Source organism: Triticum dicoccoides, chromosome 1B, assembly GCF_002162155.2.
Source record: "Triticum dicoccoides isolate Atlit2015 ecotype Zavitan chromosome 1B, WEW_v2.0, whole genome shotgun sequence".
NCBI lineage: Eukaryota > Viridiplantae > Streptophyta > Magnoliopsida > Poales > Poaceae > Triticum > Triticum dicoccoides.
Window position 1 is genome coordinate 635474900 of NC_041381.1, and position 15875 is coordinate 635490774.

Genomic DNA, 15875 nt, shown 5'->3' on the forward strand with positions numbered 1-15875 from the left:
AGGTTTACTGTAGCTTAATTATCCGGGCGTCACATTGGTCTTCTTTAAGCATCTTCTGCATTGTAGCATCATTTGTTAGTTCAACCATGATCATCTTGTCAGTTGACCAAACCTTTGATAGTTGATAAAATCATTTATGCATAACCCGCAGTCCAACAAATTGGTCCTTCAAGTTATCATAGTTAATTGAGTCCCTAAGCCATGCCTCAGGTTGTGGATGTTGAGAAGCACTTTTTCCATGCACACTGAACCTAAGCAGCCACAGTCTTTCAATCTGAAACAGACAAAATCAAGAATAATTCAGTGCAACTGTAAGTGATTTTTATCTATAATTGAACTTTGACACATATAACTGAACATTGACACAAAGGACTAAATTTTTATGACACCTATAACTGAACTTTGACCGAAATCAGAACTTTTACTGCAAAAATCCCATATTCTCTTTGATCTCTTCTAAATTCTTTTCTTTTAGGCCAATCATCACTAAACCCACATTAAATCCATCAAAACCCTATCGTCATCCCTTCAATGAGCCACTTCTATGCTAAAACCCTAAACCCTAACTTTGACCTCTCTTAAATAGTTCTTTTTGTGCACAGATTCATTAAACACGTACCTAATCCAATAGAAAACACAAGAATAAATCATCAAAGACCTATCATTTTTCCAAGATTTAACATCTTTAGAAAAGATCTTTCTTTGTTCCACCAAACCTTATATGGAACAGTAGTACATCTCCAACAAACTTTTGTAACCATCACCACCCTATACACAACAGCAGACCGGAGAAGCAAACAAACCAAGAAGTAAGAAAGTAAAGAAGATGGATCAGCGAGCACTGCCATCGTTTTTGTCCTCCATAATAGAGCATTGCATATATCTTCTGACATATGAGATGGGAAGAAGGAGTACATCATACCATTTGGATGGTGGCCGTGTTGACTCCTCCGGCGAGTGCTATGTTGCCTTGATCTCCTTGGTCAACACCGTCATGGAAGGAAAGAAAGCCCGAGGGGGTGCAAGTGGAGCAATGAGTTGAAGAGGAAAAAAGGGCGCGAAGAGAGCTAGTGGGCGCGACGAGGCGGGCATGGTGCGGCTAGACCAGGTGCGGCGACTGGTTCTGTCCGGGTCGGCGATTAACCAGTTCGACTCCAAAAAAACAGCATCTCAGAGAGGTCGTATTTCTGTGGGTTGGTAGTAATGGAATGGTTCCATTATCCCAAGGCGTCGACCACACGGCCTAACATGGCCTTTCCGGCGGGTCTTGAAAACTGTCGTGGCGCTTTGGTGACAAAGGTCACCGGAAGGCGAACATTTAATCTAGGCCCGGTCGCCTTTCTATGAAGGCGAGCAGCGCAATCCCCTTGTTGAAATTTGGATATTAAGGAAGCCGTATTTCGCAATAGCAGCTCCGAGAAGCTGGGCTTAGGGTGCACCACCTGCGGTCATTTTAGTGACTCAATTTGCAGGCTTCCCTTAGCTCAGACTGGTGTCGCTACCTCCCAGGACCGGAATGATCATCCCCGCCCGATGACTCTACATTCATCCCTGAATGTCGTGGGTACTCTTCACTTCCCCTCCATCTTGTAACCGTCACCTGTAATCCCCACAGTTTCTCGTTCTTACGCCGGGTCCGCGACCTCACAAAAATAGACAACAAAACAACACAAAATGAGGAAAGTTGCAGTATGGGGTAAAATGCGGCAAGGATTTTTTGAAAAAAAAATACGGAAATGTTAACACCCACACGTGTGGGCGTTGACCATCTCAACCACACGCATCCATCACCGTTCAGTACTATATGCACGAATCTTGGCACAATCTGACCGATTTTCTGTGCCACGTAGGACAAGGCGTGTGTGTGGTGTGTGGCATAGTTCGCCCACACATTCGTTTTACCACACAGAGGGCCGATGTGTGGGCGTTTAACAGTTCACCCACACATCAGTTTTCAGTCACGCACAAGGGCTGGTGTGTGGGCGTTTGCCATCTCGCCCACACGTCCACCTCCTCTCCCACACCCAAGCTGCCAGTTGCCATGCGTTTTGCAGTGTACATGGCAACTGCCCTAGTGTGATTGCAAGCAGATGTCAACTCTCTTTTTTTTTACCCGAACATGTCAGTTGCCATATGTTTTGCATGGTACATGGCAAATTGCCCTAGCATGCACGTAAGCAGATGGCAACTCTTTTTTTTTTACATGCCAACTGCCCTAACGTGCTTGTGAGCACATGGCAACTCTCTCTTTTACCCGAACATGTTTTTTTGCCATGCCATTTTTTCAGTGCTACATGGCAACTGCCTAGTGTTAGTAGGTGGCAACTCCTAAAGTTTTTGAAATCATGGCAACTGCAGTAGACCAGACCACACATGGCAACAGCTGTAGTTGTCCAAAAAATGACAATCTGGAACTTTGACCTGAGATGGCAACTGCAGTTGATCAGACATGGCAACTGTAGTTGTCCGACATGGCAACCGTAGTTCAGCGACATGGCAACTGCACTTAAACGAACATAGACGAGGGTCTGGCCCATGGCAACTGCGTGCGCGCGGTAAAGTGTCACGTGGGGCGTGTGGGACCACGAGGTACGAGACCTGACGTACCGGGCGTGTGGGCGAAATAGATAACGTCCACACGCACGCGTATAAGAGGGACCGAAAGGAAAAAAAGCGTGTGGGCGCTAGTTGTTTTGCCCACACACAAGCGTGTGGGCTGATCCTCTTAGGCATCACACAGACCGTGTGGGCAGATCCCTTAACGGCCACACGTGTGACAGTTATCGGCGTCCAAAAAATAATATCTGCCAGAAAGATCAAATCTCGGGGTAAAAATAATAGAATTTACTCTAAAACTAAAGAGCTCATTGCATGATTCGTGGATCATGATGCCCATGTTGAGTATCCAGCTGCAAATTAATGACAAGATCGTCGATCTACGAAGTCAAACAGATCGCCGGGAGAAGAAGCCCGGGGTGACCGTGTACCAGCACGTGATTCAGGCCCGGGCTGATCGCCCGGCAGCAACATCGCCGGTGCATCGGCGAGAGATGAGACCCCTCCGGAGATCCGGATCTTGTTTCGTTTTGTACTCGACTCGATCGTGCAACGCCGTGCCTGGCCCTTGGCGCCCACGTGTCCGTCCGCCCGCGCGTCCTTATCCTCCACCCGCGCTGCCGCTGCCCCCCGCTCACCCAACTCAACTCGCGCCAAATCAGCTTCCGTCACTGGGCAGCGGCAGCGTGACTGAGCTCGTGACTGCGCGCGTGCGGCATGGCGCTTCTTGCAAGGGCAACCCTCCTGCTCGCGGCCCTCGCCGGCGCCGTCGCCCTCCTGCTGCCGGGCGCCGCCGAGGCACGTGTCCTGCTCTCGCTCGACGACTTCGGCGCCGTCGGGGACGGCATTGCCAACGACACGCAGGTACGCAGCAATGGCACGAGAGCCATCTCGGGCGGCACGGGGGCGTTCCGTTGACCCTCGCTTTGTTTTCTCCAGGCATTCGTCGACGCGTGGGAGGCGGCGTGCGCCACCGGCGGAAACACCTACCTCAACGTCCCCGCCGGCAAGTCCTACCAGATCTGGCCCGTCACGCTCGCCGGCCCCTGCCGCGGCGAGATCAAGCTCCTGGTTCGTACCCGCACCTGTGGCAGCACATTCTGTCTCCCCCCTTTTCTATCCACAGCGGCGTCACGTGCTCACAGTGCACTTTTGGGCCCGTCAGATTTCCGGCAACATCGTCGCGCCGGAGAGCCCGGAGGAGTGGGAGGACGGCGACCAGGGCCGGTGGCTCCACTTCTCCGGCGTGGGGGACCTGTCGCTGAGCGGCGGCGGCATCGTCGACGGCCGGGGCCAGCAGTGGTGGGCGGGGGCCTGCGAGGACGAGAACTGCACCTCGTACCGCCAGCGCGAGGTCGCCCCCATGGCGCTCCACTTCGAGGACTGCCAGGACGTGAGCGTCAAGGGCCTCACGCTGCAGAACAGCCAGCGGCAGCACCTCGTCTTCACGCGCTGCTACAACGTCGAGGCCAACTACCTCCGAGTCACCTCGCCGGAGTACAGCCCCGGCACCGCCGGCGTCCTTGTCGTCAGCTCCACCAACGTGCACATCAAGAATGACCTCTTCTCCGTCGGTACGTTTCACTGGTTCTGAATCTGAACTGAAATTTTCTCTCGCAGGCGAATTCTGCTGGTGTTTATGTATGTTTTCTGTCTGCCATTTTCAGGTGGCGACTGCGTGTCGATTGTGGGCAATTGCTCGGATGTCCGGCTCAGAGCAATCTCCTGCGGGCCTGGCCTCGGCATCAGGTAACGTGTCATCTCTTTGCAAATGGAGTAGAATTTTCATCAAATGTTAAGCTGAATGTGTCATGTTCTTCTTCATCGTCAGCATTGGAGGCTTGGGCGAGAACCAGAGTAGTCACAAGATAGAGAAGATCAAGACGGACACCATGTTCATCTCCAACACCAAGAACGGCGTACGCGTCAAGACCTACGAGGTAGTACAATATGTAGTGACCATGAACTAAAATTCTCATCTGAAGAAAGAATGGCCGTGTGACATGGTAACATTGAGTTTTTTCTGTGGTGTTCTTGTTCATCATTCAGGACGGCTGCGGGTTCGCGCGCAAGGTGAAGTTCGCGCAGATCATGATGAGGAACGTGGCCAACCCCATCGTCATCGACCAGCACTACTCCGCCGCCAACCGGGGAACTCAATGCGGCGCCCCGGTACGACCGAGCTCGCCGGTCGTCTTGTCTGAATCCGATGGTGCATTTCACTAGCAGCAGTGTCTCTGAATTTGTTTGGAACTCTCTCGTGCAGAACGGGAGCGCGGTGGCGGTGGAGAACATCAACTACATCGACATCACCGGCACGTCGGCGACGGAGCGGGCGGTGACGTTCGCGTGCAGCGACGCCATGCCGTGCAGGCGCCTGTATCTGGACGGGGTGAACCTGACGACGGCCGGCGGCGGGAGCACGTCCGCCTACTGCCACCAGGCGTTCGGGAAGCACGTCGGGGACGTCCTCCCGGAGTCGTGCCTCGGCAAGGAGGACTTCGTGCAGCTGCAGGCGGCCCCGACCACCGGAGACGCTCAAGAAGACGAAGATGCTGCTGATTGGTGAAACTGTTCCTAGAATTTGATCTTGCAGCTCGAGCTTGTATGCAGTGTGTGTGGATTCATGAAATAAATCATTTTTGTTTGAGATATACTTTAAGATATAAATGAACATGCCTTCAAAGCCAGGCATAATTTCCAAGACGACGCAACAATATGATAATATTCTACGAGTTGTCCAATTGTCCTACCGAAGGAAATTAGTACGTACTACAACAGTATATTATCATGGTTTCACTGAAGAACCCAGCAGCACCTCAACCACCTCGCGGAAAGTGACACGGAGTCAGCAGCGAGGCAAACAGGCAGCACGAAATAAAGTCAATCCCCACCAGCCGGACAGCGATCAGCAGAGGTTACACCAAAGCCACACACCAGATTCAGATTTGGGGCCAAATATTTCTCAGAAAAGAAGAAGAATTCAGAACAGCAGATGAGATCTGCTTGAGGCCTTGTTCGTTTAATCCTCCTCCCAAGGGGATTGGAGTGGATTGGAGAGGAATTTGGCTTGTAGGGGATCTAATCCCCCTCAATCCCTGCCAATCCCCCTCACAAACCACCTCAACCGAACAAGGCCTGAGGGGGGAAGACCAGATCGAGAAGAGATTGAGCAGCAGCAGCAGCAGCAAGGAACAAGATGATGATGTCGCCGAAGCAGCTGCTGACCACCATCCTCATCGTCTTCTCCACGCTCTCCTTCATCAAGCTCATGCTCCTCACCCACTCCGCATCGTCGTCGCCCGCGCGCCCCGGCCGCTCGGCCTGGGACGCCGGCGGGTCGGGCAACGGAACCGCGGCCGCGGCCACGGACGGCCTCAACGCCAAGGAGTTCGCGCTGCTCCGCTCCGTCGTCGCCGCGCGCGCGCCGTGCGGGCTGCTCGTGTTCGGCCTCTCGCCGCAGCTCCTCGCGCTCGCGGCCGTCAACGACGGGCAGGGCGCCGCCACCGCCTTCGTCACCGACAGCGCCGAGGACGCGGCCAGCGCGCGGCGCGTGCTCGCTGGGCGCGGCCCCGGCGGCTCGGCGGCCGTCCACCGGACCACGTACCCGGACCCGGCCGGGGAGGCGTGGGCGCTGCTGCGGCGCGCGCGGGCGAGCCCTGTGTGCGGGCGGCCGACGGGGACGGTGCGCAAGTCCGGCTGCCGGCTGGCGCTGACCTCGCTGCCGCGGGAGGTGCTCGACGCGCGGTGGGACGTGGTCGTCGTCGACGGGCCGAGCGGGGCCGGGCCCGGGGAGCCGGGGCGGATGGGCGCCATATACACGGCGGCCGCGCTCGCGCGCGCGGCGGGGGGCGGCGCGGTGGACGTGGCGGTGCACAATATGAACCGGACGGTGGAGCGGTGGTACGCCAGGGAGTACCTCTGCGAGGACAACCTCGTCGCCGCCAAGGGGCGCCTCTGGCACTTCCGTGTCGCCGCCGGCGGGCCGCCGGATGCGTTCTGCTCGACTGCTCCGGTCCAGATCTTCTAACCTGAGCAAGCGGAGTGAGATCGCCGGCGGTGGGCAGGGCACGGCATGCCGCCAAGGAGGGCTTCGTCCAGCTGCAGGCCCCGACCACGGGCACCGGAATGCTGCACGGAGAGGCTGAAAATCTTGATGGCGAAGAAAATGCAGATTGGTGAAGATGTTGCGAACTTGCAACCATTTCGCCCGTGGCCATGTCTGACTGTCTGTGATCTTGTAATGTGATACAGCAACAGAAGAGGCATGAGTTTGTCTCCAATCTAAAAATTCGTAAAATTTTCGTGAGATACAAATTTTCTTGTGTCCTGCCCCGAGGTTTAGTTTAGGTACTAGTTGCGCCGAGTAAAATCACAACATAATGCCAAAATGCAAATTGTGGTTCTCACGTACCCCCTCCATTCGAAATTACTTGTCACAAAAATGAATAAAAATGAATGTATATGAATGTATCTACAACTAAAATACATTTAAATACATTCACTTCTTGGACGAGTAATTCCGAACAGAGGAAGTATTTCTTAGTGATCTAAATGCTCTTACGGAGAGAGTATCTGCGATAATACTACGGAGAAAAACAACGGACTATTACGGACCCCCCCCCCCACCCCCAACGTGCCCTCATCTAAGGCTAGTCATAGTGGGAGTAACTTAGCTAGTAATATAGCGCACTCCAAGAAATTTTTACTTATGTGGCAAGTATTTAATGTGAGGTGGTAACATATATGTTACTGTAACATAGCGTTTCCCAAGATAAGATGAGTCTACAAGCTAATAAATGAAGCCATCTATGACACTACTATCATGTTACTTTGCATTAGAGCATGGTTAATAATATAGCCAGCTGCTGGCTATATGATGTTGCCATGTCACATATAGCCAAACTTATAGCCAACAAGTACAATAGCTAGATATAAATATGTACTACTTTGTTGATACATGGCCCACCCCACTCTCTCACAAAGTACCTAGGAGCACGTGCTGCAGCCGACTGTTAACTAGTAGCCCGCTTCTCTTCTCTCTCCTCTTCTCTCTCTTTTAAGTAAGCAAGAATATAATATTTAATGTCTTACAGCCCGCCTACATCACCTTATTGTACTTGCTCTCATGAGGGTAGTAACTTAGACTAGTGTCATGCATATGACACTAGTCTAAGTTACTCCCCACTATGACCAGCCTAATTGCCTCCCCCCTCCCCTGATTTTCAGGTGTGGGCCCGCCTCACTTAATTTAATTTCAACCAATCAGGACCTAATCACCCCGTAAATCACCCGTGAAGGGTCCGTGCGTCTAGCATCTCTCTTTTTTCTGCTTACTCAATGTAGCACTATAATTTTTTGGGAGCACTATTAGAGCATCACCAATAGGAGATAGAAACCGCAGATGAGAAAAAACTACTCCCTCCGTCCCAAAATAAGTGTCTCAACCTTAGTACAACTTTGTACTAGAGTTAATACAAAGTTGAGACACTTATTTTGTAACGGAGAGAGTAGTTTTTTATTCTTTTGGAGCAAAAAACAAAGGCTACAAAAGGAGACCTACCTGCCTACCGACCAATTTTTTTTGTCCTAACCAAAAAATGCTATAGAAATGGTATATTTGGGTCACCACTAGCAGCCGACAAAAAAACAAAACCACAACAGTGGAAGCCCCAAATGTCTGGTCTGAAACTTTCCCACCATCGACCCTTCCTATCTCACCTCGGCACCGGTCGATTCTCACTACTGTCGACGCCACCCCCTTGACCGCCGCCACCCCTTCGTTTGTTCCCATCGGTCGGGACACTCCGCCACGACCCTGCATCTGTCGTGGAAGCTCAGAACGTTGCGCGTGTTCCCGCCGATTCCGGACGCTCCCTTGCCCCTTCGCCGATCAAAATTCTCACTGCCACACCAATGTCACCCGCTGAGGTAGATTAGCAGCCAGGCGACTCCCACTCGGTCGGTGTGACCACCCCCAAGCTGAGGCTCCATTTGAACCCCTACTATGTCGGCCTAGGCGAGCTACACCGGCAAAAACTGACCTTGGTGCCCACAAGGTGTTCGACGGAATTCCTCTAAGGTAACTACCTTTCATTTTCTGTCATCTGTTGCGTCCTAAGACTTGTTCGCGATGGTAGATTTGTGTTGTGTAAATGAATTATTGCAAATCCTCCTCGTCGCCCGTGTATGATGATTCCTCCTCCGGAGAGGAATATGTGTGGGATGAGGATGAGGACATTACCATGGTCATGTTGCTCGACATGGAGAAAAACAAGCAGCCAAAGCAAGGCGGTTCCGTTGTCCGTGAGGTGATTCGTGGGAGCAGGTAAGATGGGTACAATAGGCTGATGCTTGATTATTTTTGTGCACATCTGGTGTATCCAGAGCAATACTTTCAATGCCGATTCAGAATGACTCGGATTTGTTCCTCCACATTGTCAACATCTTCAAAGAGAATAATCGATTCTTCATGCATATGAGGAATTGCACAGGAGATCTTGGATGCAACACTATCTAGAGGGTGACTTCAGCACTGTGCATGATGGTATATGGTATTCCTACAGATTTGATTGATCATCACGTGGCGATGGGAGAGAGCACTTACATCAAGTGTGTGAAGAAATTTCCTAGCAGTGTTTGAAGTGTTTGGGCCACAATATTTGAGAGCATCAAATGTTGAGGACACTCTTAGGCCTTTGGAGATGAACAAAGCGTGAAGGTTTCCTGGGATGCTCAACTCTGTTGAATGCATGCACTGAGGTGTCAGAACTTCCCTGCGGCATGGCATGGAGAGTTTAAAGGCCATGTGAAGGATGCCACCATCATTCTCGAAGCTATGGCAAATCATGAGACATGGTTTTGACATGCCTGGAGCTAGCAATTGAAGGAAATATGCCCTAGAGGCAATAATAAAGTTATTATTTATTTCCTTATTTCATGATAAATGTTTATTATTCATGCTAGAATTGTATTAATCGGAAACTTAGTACATGTGTGAATACATAGACAAACAAAGTGTCACTAGTATGATTGTACTTGACTAGCTCGTTGAATCAAAGATGGTTAAGTTTCCTAGCCATAGACATGAGTGTCATTTGGTTAACGAGATCACATCATTGGAGAATGATGTGATTGACTTGACTCATTCCGTTAGCTTAGCACTTGATCGTTTAGTATGTTGCTATTGCTTTCTCCATGACTTATACATGTTCCTATGACTATGAGATTATGTAACTCCCGCTTACCGGAGGAACACTTTGTGTGCTACCAAACGTCACAACGTAATTGGGTGATTATAAAGGTGCTCTACAGGTGACTCCGAAGGTACTTGTTGAGTTGACGTATTTCGAGATTAGGATTTGTCACTCCGATTGTCGGAGAGGTATCTCTGGGCCCTCTCGGTAATGCACATCACTATAAGCCTTGCAAGTAATGTAGCTAATGAGTTAGTTATGGGATGATGCATTACGTAACGAGTAAAGAGACTTGCCGGTAACGAGATTGAACTAGGTATTGAGATACCGACGATCGAATCTTGGGCAAGTAACATACCGATGACAAAGGGAACAACATATGTTGTTATGCGGTTTGACCGATAAAGATCTTCGTAGAATATGTGGGAGCCAATATGAGCATCCAGGTTCCGCTATTGGTTATTGACCGGAGACGTGTCTCGGTCATGTCTACCAGTTCTCGAACCCGTAGGGTCCGCACGCTTAAAGTTCGATGACGGTTATATTATGAGTTTATATGTTTTGATTTACCGAAGGTAGTTCGGAGTGCTGGATGAGATCGGGGACATGACAAGGAGTCTCGAAATGGTCGAGACGTAAAGATTGATATATTGGACGACTATATTCTGACATCAGAAAGGTTCCGAGTGATTCGGGTATTTTTCGGAGTATCGGGGAGTTACGGGAATACGGGGAAGAGTATTGGGCCTTAATGGGCCTTAGTGGGAAGGAGAGGTGGCGCGCGCCCCTCCCAAGCCCAGTTCGAATTGGACAAGGGGTTTGGGGCGTGGCCCCCCTCTCCCTTCCTTCTCCCCTCCCCTCCTTTCCCCCCTTCTCCTAGTTGGACTAGGAAAGGAGGAAACCTACTCCTACTAGGAGTAGGAATCCTACTCCCTTGGCGCGCCCCTCCTAGGGCCGGCCTCCTCCTCCCTTGCTCCTTTATATACGGGGGAAGGGGGCACCCCATAGGCACAACAATTGATCCCTTGGATCTCTTAGCCGTGTGCGGTGCCCCCCTCCATGATAATCCACCTCAATAATATCGTAGCGGTGCTTAGGCGAAGCCCTGCGTCGGTAGAACATCATCATTGTTACCACGCCATCGTGCTGACGGAACTCTTCCTCAAAGCTCGGCTGGATCGGAATTCGAGGGACGTCATCGAGCTGAACGTGTGCTGAACTCGAAGGTGCCGTACGTTCGGTACTTGATGGGTCGGATCGTGAACGCGTACGACTATATCAACCGTGTTGTGCTAACGCTTCCACTTTCGGTCTACGAGGGTACATGGGCAACACTCTCCCCTCTCGTTGCTATCCATCACCATGATCTTGCGTGTGCGTAGGAAATTTTTTGAAATTACTACGTTCCCCAACAGTGGTATCAGAGTCTGGTTTTATGGATAGGTGTTATATGCACGAGTAGAACACAAGTGAGTTGTGGGCGATACAAGTCATACTGCTTACCAGCATGTCATACTTTGGTTCGGCGGTATTGTTGGATGAAGCGGCCCAGACCGACATTACGCGTACGCTTACGCGAGACTAGTTCTACCGACGTGCTTTGCACACAGGTGGCTGTCGGATGTCAGTTTCTGCAACTTTAGTTGAACCGAGTTTGACTACGCCCGGTCCTTGAGAAGGTTAAAACAACACTAACTTGACGAACTATCGTTGTGGTTTTGATGAGTAGGTAAGAAAGGTTCTTGCTCAGCCCGTAGCAGCCATGTAAAACTTGCAACAACAAAGTAGAGGGCGTCTAACTTGTTTTTGCAGGGCATGTTGTGATGTGATATGGTCAAGACGTGATGCTATATTTTATTGTATGAGATGATCATGTTTTGTAACCGAGTTATCGGCAACTGGCAGGAGCCATATGGTTGTCGCTTTATTATATGCAATGCAATCACCCTGTAATTGCTTTACTTTATCACTAAGCGGTAGCGATAGTCGTAGAAGCAATAGTTGGCGAGACGACAATGATGCTACGATGGAGATCAAGGTGTCGCGCCGGTGACGATGGTGATCATGACGGTGATTCGGAGATGGAGATCACAAGCACAAGATGATGATGGCCATATCATATCACTTATATTGATTGCATGTGATGTTTATCTTTTATGCATCTTATCTTGCTATGATTGACGGTAGCATTATAAGATGATCTCTCACTAAATTTCAAGATAAAAGTGTTCTCCCTAAGTATGCACCGTTTCCAAAGTTCGTCGTGCCCATACACCACGTGATGATCGGGTGTGATAAGCTTTACGTCCATCTACAACGGGTGCAAGCCAGTTTTGCACACGCAGAATACTCAGGTTAAACTTGACGAGCCTAGCATATGCAGATATGGCCTCGGAACACTGAGACCGAAAGGTCGAGCGTGAATCATATAGTAGATATGATCAACATAGTGATGTTCACCATTGAAAACTACTCCATTTCACGTGATGATCGGTTATGGTTTAGTTGATTTGGATCACGTGATCACTTAGATGATTAGAGAGATGTCTATCTAAGTGGGAGTTCTTAAGTAATACGATTAATTGAACTTAAATTTATCATGAACTTAGTCCTGGTAGTATTTTGAAAATTATGTTTTAGATCGATAGCTCGCGTTGTTGCTTTCATATGTTTATTTTGATATGTTCCTAGAAAAAACTGTGTTGAAAGATGTTAATAGCAATAATGCGGATTGGATCCATGATCTGAAGATTGTCCTCATTGCTGCATAGAAGAACTATGTCCTTGATGCACCGCTAGGTGACGGACCTATTTCAGGAGCAGATGCAGACGTTATGAACGTTTGGCTAGCACAATATGATGACTACTTGATAGTTGAGTGCACCATGCTTAACGGCTTAGAATTGGGACTTCAAAGATGTTTTGAACGTCATGGGCCATATGAGATGTTCCAGGAGTTGAAGTTAATATTTCAAGCAAATACCAGAGTTGAGAGATATGAAGTCTCCAACAAGTTCTATAGCTAAAAGATGGAGGAGAATTGCTCAACTAGTGAGCATGTGCTCAGATTGTCTGGGTACTACAATCGCTTGAATCAAGTGCGAGTTAATCTTCCAGATAAGATAGTGATTGACAGAGTTCTCTAGTCACCATCACCAAGTTAGTAGAACTTCGTGATGAACTATAGTATCCAAAGGATGACAAAAACGACTCCCGAGCTCTTCGCGATGTTGAAATCAATGAAGGTAGAAATCAAGAAAGAGCATCAAGTGTTGATGATTGACAAGACCACTAGTTTCAAGAAAAGGGCAAAGGGAAAAAAGGGAACTTCAAGTAGAATGACAAGCTAGTTGTCACTCCCGCGAAGAAGCCCAAAGCTGGACCAAAGCTTGAAACTGAGTGCTTACACTTCAAAGGAAATGGTCACTAGAAACGGAAATGCCTTGAATATTTGGTGGATAAGAAGGATGGCAAAGTGAACAAGGGTATATTTGATATACAGGTTATTGATGTATGCCTTACTAATGTTTATAGTAGCCCCTGAGTATTTGATACTTGTTCGGTTGCTAAGATTAGTAACTCTAAATAGGAGTTACATAATAAACAGAGACTAGTTGAGGGGAAGTGACGATGAGTGTTGGAAGTAGTTCCAAGATAGATATGATCATCATCACACACTCCCTATACTTTCGAGATTAGTGTTAAACCTAAATAAATGTTATTTGGCATTTGCGTTGAGCATGAATATGATTTGATCATGTTTATTGCAATACGGTTATTCATTTAAAGTCAGAGAATAATTGTTGTTCTGTTTACATGAATAAAACCTTCAATGGTCATACACCCAATGAAAATAGTTTGTTGGATCTCGATCGTAGTGATACACATATTCATAATATTGATGCCAAAAGATGCAAAGTTAATAATGATAGTGCAACTTATTTGTGGCACTGCCATTTGGGTCATATCGGTGTAAAGCGCATGAAGAAACTCCACAAAGATGGATTTTCGGAATCACTTGGTTATAAATCATTTGATGCTTGCGAACCGTGCCTTTTGGGCAAGATGACTGAAACTCTGTTCTCCAAAACAATGGAACGAGCTACTGACTTGTCGGAAATAATACATACTGATGTATGCAGGCCAATGAGTATTAAGGCTCGTGGCGGGTATCGTTATTTTCTGACCTTCACAGATGATTTGAGAATATATGGGTATATCTACTTGATGAAACATAAGTCTGAAATAGTTGAAAGGTTCAAAGAATTTCAGAGTGAAGTGAAAAATCATCGTAACAAGAAAATTTCTGTGATCTGATCGTGGAGATGAATATTTGAGTTACAAGTTTGGCCTTCATATAAAACAATGTGGAATACTTTCGCAGCTCACGCCACCTGGAACACCACAGCGTTATGGTGTGTCTGAACGTCGTAACCGCACTTTATTGGATATGGTGCGATCTACGATCTTACCGATTTACCACTATCATTTTGGGGTTATGCATTAGAGACAACTGCATTCACTTTAAATAGGGCACCATCAAAATCCGTTGAGACGACTGTCAGTGTCAAAACCGGCGGATCTCGGGTAGGGGGTCCCGAACTGCGCGTCTAAGGCTAATGGTAACAGGAGACTGGGGACATGATGTTTTACCCAGGTTCGGGCCCTCTCGATGGAGGTAATACCCTACTTCCTGCTTGATTGATCTTGATGATATGAGTATTACAAGAGTTGATCTACCACGAGATCATAGAGGCTAAACCCTAGGAGCTAGCCTATGGTATGATTGTTGTTGTCCTACGGACTAAACCCTCCAGTTTATATAGACACCGGAGGGGGCTAGGGTTACACAGAGTTGGTTACAAAGAAGGAGATCTACATCCGAATCGCCAAGCTTGCCTTCCACGCAAAGGAGAGTCCCATCCGGACACGGGACGAAGTCTTCAATCTTGTATCTTCATAGTCCAACAGTCCGGCCAAAGTACACAATCCGGCTGTCCGGATACCCCCTTATCCAGGAATCCCTCGGTAGCCCCTGAACCAGGCTTCAATGACGATGAGTCCGGCGCGCAGATTGTCTTCGGCATTGCAAGGCGGGTTCCATCTCTGAATACTCCAAGATAAATTCCGAACACAAGGACCGTGTCCGGCTCTGCAAGACAAATTTCACATACCGCCCTAGAGAGAACAATAATCCACGAATCCAATCTACTGACAACTCTTCGAAGCATGACATCACACCACGGCCCGACTTTTATTCGAACCGTTTTTTTATAACTAGCCACTGCACACATTGCGAGGCGGTTTCTATGGCACGTCTTGTCAAAGCAGAGATCATGTCCCCTTATCGCGGGATTCTCATCAATACGGGTGTGGGTAACCCAACCGCACCACCAAACACGGTGAGTGGGGAACGAGCAGGTTTCATTAGGCCAGCGGGGAGGTGCACGGTTTCATTGCCTCTATAAAGAGGAAAGTGAAGGAAATATGCCCTAGAGGCAATAATAAAGTTATTATCTATTTCCTTATATCATGATAAATGTTTATTATTCATGCTAGAATTGTATTAACCGGAAACATAATACATGTGTGAATATATAGACAAACAGAGTGTCACTAGTATGCCTCTACTTGACTAGCTTGTTAATCAAAGATGGTTATGTTTCCTAACCATAGACAAAAGAGTTGTTATTTGATTAACGGGATCACATCATTAGTTGAATGATCTGATTGACTTGACCCATTCTGTTAGCTTAGCACTTGATCGTTTAGTATGTTGCTATTGCTTTCTTCATGACTTATACAAAGTTCCTATAACTATGAGATTGTGCACCTCCCGTTTACCAGAGGAACACTTTGTGTGCTACCAAACGTCACAACGTAACTGGGTGATTATAAAGGTGCTCTACAGGTGTCTCCGAAGGTACATGTTGGGTTGGTGTATTTCGAGATTAGGTTTTGTCACTCCGATTGTCGGAGAGGTATCTCTGGGCCCTCTCGGTAATACACATCACCTAAGCCTTGCAAGCATTGCAACTAATGAGTTAGTTGTGGGATGATGTATTACGGAATGAGTAAAGAGACTTGCCGGTAACGAGATTGAACTAGGTATTGGATACCGAC

At 48.3% G+C, this 15875-nt stretch overlaps 2 protein-coding genes across 2 annotated transcripts; both read left to right on the plus strand.

Moving 5' to 3' along the window:
- Nucleotides 1–3182: 3182 nt before the first annotated feature.
- On the plus strand, nt 3183–5262 carry LOC119349277 (probable polygalacturonase At1g80170). The gene is made up of 7 exons (XM_037617302.1): nt 3183–3420; nt 3496–3627; nt 3722–4130; nt 4224–4305; nt 4388–4496; nt 4606–4728; nt 4823–5262. Exons 1-7 carry the CDS (start codon nt 3274–3276, stop codon nt 5123–5125), a joined length of 1305 nt encoding a protein of 434 aa, XP_037473199.1. The 5' UTR covers nt 3183–3273; the 3' UTR covers nt 5126–5262.
- Nucleotides 5263–5373: 111 nt separating this feature from the next.
- LOC119349278 (glucuronoxylan 4-O-methyltransferase 1-like) lies at nt 5374–6954 on the plus strand. The gene is made up of 2 exons (XM_037617303.1): nt 5374–5567; nt 5700–6954. The coding sequence occupies exon 2, from the start codon at nt 5756–5758 to the stop codon at nt 6584–6586; it is 831 nt and encodes a 276-aa protein (XP_037473200.1). The 5' UTR covers nt 5374–5567; nt 5700–5755; the 3' UTR covers nt 6587–6954.
- Nucleotides 6955–15875: the final 8921 nt, after the last annotated feature.